This window comes from Hipposideros armiger, unplaced genomic scaffold (genome assembly GCF_001890085.2).
Source record: "Hipposideros armiger isolate ML-2016 unplaced genomic scaffold, ASM189008v1 scaffold_226, whole genome shotgun sequence".
NCBI lineage: Eukaryota > Metazoa > Chordata > Mammalia > Chiroptera > Hipposideridae > Hipposideros > Hipposideros armiger.
The window spans coordinates 777508-788907 of record NW_017731576.1 but is presented as its reverse complement, the minus strand read 5'-3'; the positions used below and the strand labels follow the sequence as shown (position 1 = coordinate 788907).

At 46.1% G+C, this 11400-nt stretch overlaps 1 protein-coding gene across 1 annotated transcript in view; it reads left to right on the top strand.

Annotated features, from left to right (window-relative positions):
* Positions 1 to 11400, top strand: part of KY (kyphoscoliosis peptidase) — a 49341-nt gene that overhangs the window by 16028 nt on the left and 21913 nt on the right. The window contains exons 4-6 of the mRNA XM_019654576.1: positions 6171 to 6245; positions 8049 to 8102; positions 10995 to 11077. Of these exons, the coding sequence (XP_019510121.1) occupies positions 6171 to 6245; positions 8049 to 8102; positions 10995 to 11077 (212 nt within the window). The remainder of the gene's footprint in view (positions 1 to 6170; positions 6246 to 8048; positions 8103 to 10994; positions 11078 to 11400) is intronic.

Sequence of the window (11400 nt, the reverse complement as noted above, 5' to 3'; positions counted from 1 at the left end):
AGGGGTGGGCGGGGTGGGCATAGCAGAGATGGGTCAGGGCAGATCTTTGAAGCCTACAAGGCATACCCTCAGTATGCTGGTTTCTAATCTGAGTGTGATTGGACACCATTAGGTGGTTTGGAATATGAGAGCCCCCAGCGGATGGAGAATAAAAAGAAATGGGCAAGGGTGGGTGCAAGAAGACCTCTTAGGAGGCAGCGTGATAACCCAGGCAAGAGAGGTTTTCCCATGGTGTGGATTTGGGGTGTCGAGAAAGAGAGGCCTCAAGTTTGGGACCTGAGGCAGGAGATAGAGAAGATACAGGAGGAGCATTTTAGGGAAGGAATGTGAAGAATTCCGATTTGTTGAGGTTGCTGCCAGTGCCACACCACCACGTACCTGCTGTTTTGGATAATAGTGACCAGGGACATCATTATTCTGTGTGCCACTTTCCTGCTCCTCCAAGGAGCCGCAAAACTCACGAGCTCAGTTCTGTGAACTACAGCAGCCTCACAACAGATTTCTCAGCAGTTTTCTATGTCACAATAAGAGCAGTGCTCCAGGGAGAACACTTGGTGTGGGTCAGTCAGTGTCCTAAACCCCTTTTGTGGTTCACCTCATTTAATCCCACAAACACTTTCTGTATAGGTTATCACCCCCATTTTACAGATGGGGAAACTGAGGTCAGAGAGGTTTTTGTAACTTGCCTGAAGTTACATAACTGGCACACTCCAGGTCTGGAAGTTAAGCCCATGTCTGTGTGCTTCCAAAGCTAGTGGGCTTGCCTACCTCACCGTACCATCCCCTTCCATACAGGGCAGGGACCAGTGTAGTGGGGCCAATTTGGGTGCAGGACCCCCTACACCTCCCCGCCGGACAAGAAATCCAAGATTTCAATCAGAACTTGTTGTTCAGAATGGCTCAGCTTTTTCCCCTCCTCCTCACCTTGTCATTCAATGGTAGACTTGATACAATAGGTGACAAAAGATCGTTAGAATCTTGGATCTTCATGTGGAAAGGGGCATCAGAAGAATCTGTAATGGGTATGTAGGTTGGATGAGAGGAGAGTGCTCCCTGGACTTCAGGCCTTGAAAGTCATTCTTAAGCAGTCAGTTTTCTGTTGAGGCTTCCACCCTTCCGAGTCATCCACACTTACCCCCATGCAGACACCCTGTGCCATCTTTAATCACACATGCTCTGGGTCAAACTGCCACATTTCCGGACCTCGGACATCCCCATGGAGCTCCACTCTGCAGAAAGAACCATGAGTGCCCCTGTGTTTTCAAGAGCCCAGTGGCAGCCGGGTCAGTTAAGGTTGCAAGAGACACCCTTCATCACACACCCTGGCTGGTGCCCCAAGGGTTTCAGACCTGAGCTCTGGCACACTCAGTTGTCATCTCATAACTAGAGCTGCTGAGTGGGGCTTTCGTACTGCGTCCAGCAGTACCCGGTGAACCATCTGCAGAGCTGGGCTGTCCTGTCACCATCCAACAAGCTCTTCCTAGGATGTCAGAGCTCACCACGTCCTGCACTAAGCTGTCTACTGCACTCTGAGCAGAAACCTAGCCAGAGTCTGTTTAAGGATGTTTTTGAAATTACAAATGCCTTAGCTGAGGCTTCCTGGTGCTCAGCTACCACAGGGAAATAGTCCAAGGCCAAGAATCCAGGTTGTAAATCTAGGAGCCAGTTCTGAAAAGAGTTAATGAACACCTTAAGTCAGCGACGGCAGATACCTGACAGGAATCCCTCCTTCCCTACACATACTTGTGTGCGTACACTCACATTCGTACACACACATGCCTGACAGTCTTTGCTAATTGATCAGTGCTCCGGGCGGCCACTTCCAATCAGTCAGAGTTAATGAACAACACAAAATCTGTTTGCCATCCCTGCGTTAGGTATTCTGAGCAAATTAGGCCTTTAGACAAATCCTGATTCAAACCTGCAGAGACCTGCAGAGAAGCCCCAGGGTGGGAGAACCCTCCTGACTGAGCAAGAGGCAAATCAAGGCAGTACCCCAGGGACGTGCTACTTGGGCTTCCCCACCACATCTCCACTTCTGAGAGGGTAGGAAAAGGGAAGCAGAGCCAATGGCATCTGGGGAAAAGGCCTGGGAGCCACTCCTTAGGGTTAGCGGAGAAAAATCACGAATACACTTTCACTAAGACAGCCAAAGCTGCATGCAGCTCCCGAAATGTTATTGGGAAACATCCAGCCATATCTCTTTGTCAAAGAACTAGGGAGCTGAAAAACAAACTACTGTTAAAGCCTTTCCAAGGATGGGTGTTGAGGTAGTCTCACGCTGAATGCAGGTGACAACTGGTAGAACTGGGTATGGGTGCCATGAAAGCCAGCCAGGTGACCTAAGGTTCCAGGAAGCACCTCCTTTGAGTTTGGTCATGACTGTTAAGATTAGTGTAATGGTGTCTGTACTTAGGGTTTAGATCTTATTTTAAATTTTGCTCTAAGTGACGTTCCACTGTATCATTGGAGATTGGTCCAATTAATTTTTTTTCCCTTAAACTAAGAGTTTTATTTGATATAGGCATGCTATGGTCGGCAAACTCTTACCACTTTACTCACACCTTTAGGAAGCATGGGGCTACACTGTGAATGCTGCTCACAGTGTAACAGCAGGCCCAGGCCCAGGCCCAGTTCCTGGAGCACAGCGGCCTCCCAGAAGTGCCCTCACACACCTGTAAATGAGAGTGGGGCTCACATTCTCACACAGATCAGGGAGGCCAGGAGCCTTGCTGGTTTTTTTTCAAAAGAGTGCTGGTCAGCACGCCACTTTGGGGTAGCACCAGGAAGTGGGGCTCAGGAGAATGCTAGACAACAGTTCCTGTCCAACAGGGGAGAGAGAAGAGGAAGTGCAGGAAGGAGAGGAGGGATTAGAAATGGTGATGAGCGTAGCTTCCTGTCCAGGGCTGCAGTCAACGTGTGAGACTACCTCAACACCCACCGTTGGAAAGGCTTTAACAGTAGTTTTGTTTTTCAGCTCCCTAATTCTTTGACAAAGAGATATGGCTGAATTGGGAGTGGTTGGAAATTCCTGGATGTTAGGAGAAGTCTGGGGAAGAGGTTGGTTGTTGAATCCTAAACCAACAAGTTCTTCAGTTTTGCAGCTTCTCTAAGCTTCTGAAGATTGTTTCAGTCCAGCATTTTCCAAGTTGTATTTGACAAAATAATACTGGGTCAGATAGACTTCTTTGCTGGAGGATTTCTCAAAGCATTGTGTATTTCATCTTACAAAAGGGGAGCGAGTCGACATGTTTCTCAATTCGTTTTTTTCACAAGGCATTTTGCAGCCAAGTACAGAGCAGTTCTGTTACCCCAAAAATCTCTGTGCAGACTCTTTGTAATCACATCTTCCCATCACTCCTAAGAGCTTCTTTGTATTGTTGAGAAGTATTTATTGATATTGATATGCCCCAGGGTGCTTGTCATTCACCACTGAAGGACATTTAGGCTGTTTCCAGTTTGGGGTGATTATGAATAGAGCTTCTGTAAACATTTGTGTACAGGTTTTTGTGTGAACATAGGTTTCCATTTCTCTCCAAGAGTGCAATAGTTGGGTCATTTGTTAACTATATGTTTTGTTTCATAAGAAACTGCCAAACTATTTTTCACAGTGGCAGTACCATTTTACACCACCAACAGCAATGTACAAGAGATCCAGTTTCTCCACAACCTTGTCAGCATATAGTATTATCACTATTTTTTTTTATTATTGCTCTTCTAATAGATGTGATATCTCATTGTGGTTTTAATTTGTATTCTAACGGCTAATCGTGTTGAACATCTTTGCATGTGGCTATTTTCCATCTCTCTTTTTTTTGGTGAAATATCTGTTCTTTTGCCCATTTTCTAGTTGGATTGTCTTTGCACTTTTGTAAAGAAATCAAATTGCCATATTTGTGTGGGTCTATTTCCCAACTCTTTATTATGCTCTGTTGATCTCTGTATCTATCCCTTTGCCAATATCACACTGTTATAATTACTGTAGCTTTATAGTACAGTATATTAAAATCAGATAGTTGGAGTCCAACTTTTTGTTTTTCAAAACTGGTTTGGCAACTCTAGTTGCTGTAACTTTCCATCTAAATTTTGGAATCATCTTGCCTATATCTACAATCTATAAAATTTCTCCAAGGAGTTTGATTAAAATTGCATTAAATCTATCATTCAATTTAGGGAGCTGGTTAAGTCTTTTTTAATTTGTTTGATCATATTTTGTTTAGGTTTTAACATATAGTTTCTACACCTTTTTTAAGATTTATACTTAAGTATTTCAATTTTTGGAGCTATGGGAAATAATAATTTTAAAATTCAGTTTCTAATTATTTATTGCCAATATAAATATAGTTAATTTGGGGGTACTGATCTTGTATCCTGTGACCAAGCTAAATTTATTTTTATATATATCTAGGAACTTTTTTGTAGATTATTGGGATTTTCTATGTAGACAGACATGTCATCTGTGAATAAGGAAAGTTTTATTTCTTCCTTTCCAATCTATATGACTTCTATTTCTTTTATTGCACTGGGTAGGACTTCCAGTACAATGTTTATTAGGAGCAGTAAGAGTGGACATCCATGCCTTGTTTCTAATCTCAGAGGTGAAGAATTCCATTTTTACCATTAAGTATGCTGTTAGCTGTAGAATTTTGGTAGATGCCTTTTTTTATATTAAGGAAATTTCCTTCCATTCCTAGTCTGTTGAGAGGTTTTATCATACTAAATTTTGTCAAATGCCTTTTCCTGCATTAGTTGATATTATCATGTGATTTTCTTCTTTGGCCTGCTAATATGGTGAATTACATTCAATGGTTGTCAAATATTGAACCAGCTTTGCATTCCCAAAATAAACTGCACTCAGCTGTGGTGTATTATTCTTTTACTATTGGGTTGTCAGAAAAGTCATAAAGTGTTTTTTCTGTTTTTCATTGCAAAAATGCATTATGACTTTTCCAACAACACAATATATTGCTGTATTTAAATTTCTAATATTTTGTTGAGGATTTTTGTGTTCCTAAGGAATGTTAGTTTATAGTGTTCTTTTCTTATACTCTTTCTGTCTGGTTTTAGTATCAGATTAATGCTGGCCTCACAAAATGGGTATGAATTATTCACTACTCTTCTGTTTTCTAAAGTATCTTGTGAAAAAAAATGGTGTTATTTCTTTTTAAATGTTTGTTAGAATTTTCCACGTACTTGTTTGTTTTTGGAAGATTTTGAACTAAAAATTTAATTTGAAAAATAGATATAGGAACATTCAGGTTTTCTACTCCTTTGGTGAGTTTTGGTTGTTTGTCACTTTCAAGGAATTAGCCTGTTTCATCTAGGTTGTAGAATTTATGTACAGAGAGTTGTTTGTATTTCCTTATTGTTATTTTAATACATATGGGGTCTGTAGTGATATCACCCATTTCATTCCTGATATTGGTGTCTTGATTTCCAATTTGTGTCTTACATCTTTTGTTGTTGTTGTTGTTAATCTGGCTAGAGATTTATCAATTTTACTGATCTTTTCAAAGAACCAGCTTTTGGTTTCATTGATTATTCTTTCATTATTTCTTCAGATATTTTTCCTGCACTATACTATTTCTCCTCTCCTTCAGGGATCTCAATGACATGAATGCTAGACCTTTAGGTATTGTCTCACAGGTCCCCTGAGGCTCTGTTTACTTTTTCTCCCTGTTGTTCATATTGGATGCTTTCTATTAATCTATCTTAAAGTTCACTGAATTCTCTTGGAGCACTTTTTCTCTAGATCCATTGTGCACTTCTGGGTTTGGGGCTGCCTTTGAGTCCAGTCTAGGTGATACCATAGAAGGAGGAGAATGCTAATCTCCTTGACAATCTGGTGACACTTTAAATTCTAATCTTCTTCCCCAGTTTGCCTTCTGTCACTTACATAGTCCTCAAACAATTGCCCTGTGTATTCTTTCCAGGGTTTATAGTTGCATTCAATGAGCAAGACAAGGTGAAATATGCTTACTCGGTCTTGCCTGGATCTGGGAGCTGTCTGCTTGCTTTTTCTTTTTGTTTTTTTCAAATAAGAATTACTTGTGTATTCAAAAGACAGCTGTAAAACCAATTGTGTTTTGTTGTTCAAACATCTGTCATGAGACATTGTACCCTTTACTAGTAGCATCAGGCTGAGGATGTCACCTCCTATTTCTTTACAGGGACACAGCTGACTGTGGAGGTCCACCCTCAAGATGCCATGCCCCAGCTGCTCAAGAAGTTCTCCCTGGCTAAACGTACGTACGGCTGCTCATGTGTGGAGGGCTGGCAGGGAGGATTGAGGGCAACTAAATGGGCTAAAGCCCAGCCTGGGCATTTTCTGGGGTAAGGAGAGGAGTGACCTGGACCTACACTCTGGTAAGAAGGAAAGGCATGACAGCTTCATGCTGGGGATTCTCTTTCTTGTCCATACCCAATAGCCACTGTTCTTGAGTGTCTATAATTAGGCATGGGTAACACAAGGCATTTACCTGAACATGAATTTCATCACAAGAGTATTGTTGTTGTTTTTAGATAACATTATTGACTGCCTAAAAAGTAACATGCACAGTGCTAGGTTCTTTACATTTATTAACTTTTTAACCTTTTGACATATACCAGTATTACCCCCACATTTTAGATCAGCAAAGTGAGGCTCAGAAAGGTGAAGTAACTGCCTGAGTGGAAACTAGGAAGAGGGTCAGAACCCAGATCTGACTGAGGCCTGTGCTCTTACCCACCACAGTTGGCCGCCTTCAGTGCAGGGCACACAGGCCCAGATGCCGGCCCGTGGTCGCTCCTCCATTCCCTTCTGGCTCTTCTCTCTGCATCTCCCCATCTTGTGGCTAGACAGGGGCATGGGCAAATGCCAGCCAAGGAAAGGAGGCTGTGGAACAGCCAAGGCTCAGGTTCTCTCTGTGTATACTCAGTAGGCCAAGGTAGGCCTTCCGTGGCTGCCTGGTCCTGCAGCCTCAGCAGTCAGGGTCTCAGGAGGGCAGTCAGGTATAGAGGAGACAGGTCCTAAGAGTCAGCGACCTGGATTCAGACCTCAGCCCTGTGACCTCAGACAAGTGTCTCAATCCCTCTTTTGGACTGTTTCCTCATCTAGAAAAGGAGGAAAATAATTCAGTGTCCCTCACAGGATTTTTGTGAAGTTACATGAGATGGTCAACAGAAAGCATAAGCCAGGCGTAGTGAGGACACAATTTTAAATACTAGCTGCTATTGTGAACCCCCATTACTCTACCAAAGGATGGAGATGAAAACAAAACATAGGTGCAACAAGGGAAAGGCCTGTTGTTTCTCAGAGTGGCCTACATACATCTGCAACCTTTCATCGTTGTATTTATAACCTACAGTGGGCTTCAAGAGCATAAAACAACCTGCTTTGGCACCCCAACCCCAGCTCCTCCTGGTTTCACCAGGGACCCACATCTTCCTGACCTGGGTTCAGATCAGCAGGCAGAGCTCCTCCCCTGCTGCCCATGGAGTCTAATAACTGTTGATGACCATTCTGCCTTAACAGTCCTGGATTTATAGGATTTGGTGGCCCTTGAACAGTCCCATGGATAATGTAATAATTACTTGACCTCTCTGGGTTTCAGCTCCATACAAACCACTGTCCCCTCACCCCACTTTTGTGTCTGCCCATGGTCAGTTCTTGTCCTGGGGTTATCTGGTATGAATTCGCTGGTGCTCTTAGCATCCCCAGCTGTGTTCCAAGATGGCAGGAGAATGCAGAGAAGAGCAAAAGCAGCCAGCTCCAGGCAGACCCACTGAATAACCCAAAGTGTTGCTGCCAGAGGAAATGCTACCTCTGCTCACAGCCTGCAGCTGTCTTTCTCGTCATCCATCCCTGGTTCCCAGTCTTCCCGTTGCCCCACCAGGAAGTTCAGGGCACTTCCAGCAGTCAGAAGTCCAGGGGATGGAAGTAAGAAGGCTGTGCGAAGGACAGTGGGTTAGAAGCAAGGACCACCACACAGAGAATCATCCGTGCTTGCATTGCTATTTCTTCTGAAGTGTCTCTCCTTCTGACCTTTGGGATATTGTATGTTTACAAGGTGATAAAAATGGAAACACAAGACCCCGACAGCCTGGAGGGAAAGATGCCCACGGTAAGTTGCAGGGCCTTCTCAGGGGTCGTTCTGTGAGACGGGAAATTGGTGTAGCCTCATGGGGAAAGTCCAGTCAATTGAAAATGGCTCCCTGGGGCTCTGTGCTGAGCATCTGGGACCACCTCTGGGCTCAGGGGGGAGGAGTACTGTGACTGATTAGCAGTGTCTGCCATGAACACAAGGGAAGAAAGGAAAAGCTCACACACCTAAAGTTAAAGCAGAAACCCCATCAATAACAAGGCAGCTCGTTATGGGAAACATATTAAAACCAGAATCCAGAACTATGTGAACATGAAGGGCCAAGTGTCTGTAAAGTAGGTGGTGTGTGAATAAGCAGAGTTGGGCAGAGGAAGAAACCCGGAATGGGCTGATAGACATCCTGGGTTTGAATTCTGTTTTTGCCCCTGGGCCTCAGTTCCCACCCTCCACCCCCAGTAGACCAGATGGCATCTAAGGTTTGGTACAACTTGACACTTCTTCCCATTGTTTTACTTTAAAATTAGAATAATTTAGTTAATGCTTCTGGCATTTTAAATGTATTTGTGGAAAATCATATCTGGATCTTACATAATCGGCTCGGAAGGTAAATTTAATGAGGCATAAATCATTATGGGTATTTTTAATGTTTAGATATTGTAAAATGGAACCAAGTAAAGGTAAAACTAGTAATAGGGTTTTCAGTCCCATTTTAGAAATGTCATCTTTCTTCTAAATGTGGGTGGGGTGACCTCATTTGCAGAGCTATACTGAGTGGAAATTGTTCAATGTGTAAGTCCCCTTCATATCCACTTAGGTCACCCTGATGGCCCTTGTCAGAGAATGGCAAGAACCAGACCCTGTGGAGGGAGAGGCCATTGGGAAGCAAGGCAGCTCAGGAGGGCCTGCCACCCTGTCCCTGTGCCCTTCAGAACCGCACAGGACAGAGACTGATGGTGACCTCAGTAGTGGAAGACAAGAAGTCCCAGCTTCGGCACCAGAGGGGTGGCCATGATGGTGCTGGTCTTTAAGGGAGCTCTCATGTAGGATTGCAGGACAGAAGGATTTAGGGGTGGCAGGGGGGTCCAGGAAATATCTTAGTCATTATAGAAGGAGAAGGTAAATGAAGAAAGAAAATGCTAGGTTGCTGGGTGAGACCACAGGTAGGGTTTGCACAGCTTCCCTGCCCACCACATGCTCTGTCCCCTTAGGAGAGGAATAGCCTTCAGATCCCGGATGTGTCAGAACATGTGACATGGTGAGAACCCAGTCAGAGGCTTCAGGCCAAAAGGACCAAACCCCCCAGGGGCCGCTGCAAAGTGGCAGCAGGGAGCATTAAGTGGCATGAGGTGCCCTTGGGGAAGGTGCCAAATCCAGTCTGGGGTTGAGAAGGGAGAAGGCCTGGTTCCTGAAGGGAGGGGCCTTGGAGCAGCAGGAAAATGCTGAAGGATGATGTGGCCTGCTCCTGGTGGCTAAACTTGACTAGCTCCCTGACCCACTGGCACTGCCCCTCATCCATTGCTGGCCAGGGAGCAGCTCAGACCAGAGCTGGTGGTGACACTCCCTCCCCAACTTCTCACCACATCACTTGGGTCTGTAGCACCAAGGTATGGGACTCTCACCACCCTTGTGGGATGTGGGCAAACGTGCCGGGCACAGAGGCTTCGTAGCGCTGTTCCTGCACTTGCCTGCTGAAAACCTCCATTCTGCACCTACAGGGAGCAGAGTGACGCCGACCTTACAACGTGAACCACCATCTCATTCATTCTCCCAGGCACCCCGTATATCTGTGCCTGAGACCCAGTGAAGTTGAGCCCAGGCCTTCTGCAGCACTACTAGGCACTTTCCCACATCACTTTACTCTCCTCAGGCTTACTGCTGCACCCTGGGGCCCCACCGGCACCCCTCACTCACCCGATACCTGGAGGCTTCGGAGATGGCAGGCTGAGAGTTGGGTGGGTCCACGTGAGTCAGGGCAACAATGCCCCTTTGGCCCCGTCCTCCTCTCACCCACTCTTTGTCCACCCACCCAGCTTGCCTAACTTGGGCGAGCTTGGCTCAGCGGGCCTTGAATATCAAGGACCCTGCCAGAGCCCAGAATCTTTTCCGGGCTGAGACAGGGGTTTGCTGCCCATCCATCCGTAGGTCTGACCACTGGGCAATTAGCCCTGCAGCAGCTGAACGGGCCTGTCCCGTGTCCAGGCTTTCTATGAGAAAAGCTGGACGTAGATGAATGATTCTGGGATGAGTCTCCCTCAGCAGCCTCCCCATAGTACCTTGGGTGCCTGTTGTCAGAACGCTTGACTTTCTTAGGATTCTCCAGTTTCTAGCTGACCAGGGACAAGGGAGAAAGGCTTTATGGGTGTCAAACCCACCTTGCCCTACAGAGGCCCAGATGGCCTGGCTCCACCATGCCCTGTTCCCACACTCAGAATGCTCTGCAGCACCTCCACCTCAGCACCATGGCCATGGCATGAGCCCTCCCTCCTTGAGCCCATCAGGGGCTAGCAGCATTGCCTGGGCACTTCCCACGGAGCACTCATTCCTGGAAAAGTTAGCAGGGAATCTGCAGAAAACTAAGTGGTGGGGGCAAAGGGATTTCATCATCAACCTGTCTGGGGACTGCTGAGTTAATTGAGGTGAACCAGTTTCTTTAGTACTGGTTCCACAGGGTCTGCAAATAAGTTTATGTTCCCTGTGAGTCTCCGAGAAGACTAGAGGTATTGCCATAGTCCCCAAACCAATTTGACCAAGGAAACCTGCTAGGAGATATAGCTCTTAAGAGTCAAGTTTCAGGTTCTGGGAATCATGTTGAAGGTTGGGCAGTCACAGCGCCTCAAAAAGTCAGGGAGGCCTGAGCCAGGCAGCCCTTGTCAGTAGGTCGCAGCAGCTGACCTAGCCTCCCTGTGTTTCCAGCGTATCCCTGGGATCGGTCCAGCCTGAAATCCATGCCCCTGGACCTGCGGCAATTTGAGAAACTGGATGCCTATGCCTCGCAGGTAGGAGAGCTGGCCCCTCTGCCTATGCGCCCCCCACCAAGGTAGCTTGGAGTTCCCTGAGCCAGGGTAGCACAGCATCTCCCCAGGCCCCTCCTGAACGTATCCTGAGTCCCTGAATGGGTGGCCCAGAATTCCTTTTCTCAGCATATGGATGAGGGACGGAAGGCCTAACACAGTTGGCCCCTGCCCAGGACCAAAGGCCATTCCATCCCCCCACCCCTCTCACAATCCTAACTCTTCCATCCCAGGCTGCACACCCTTTCAGCCACCCCATTGGCAGGCCCCCCTGGCCACCCCTATCCTGCCTTCCCCCTGCCCATCTG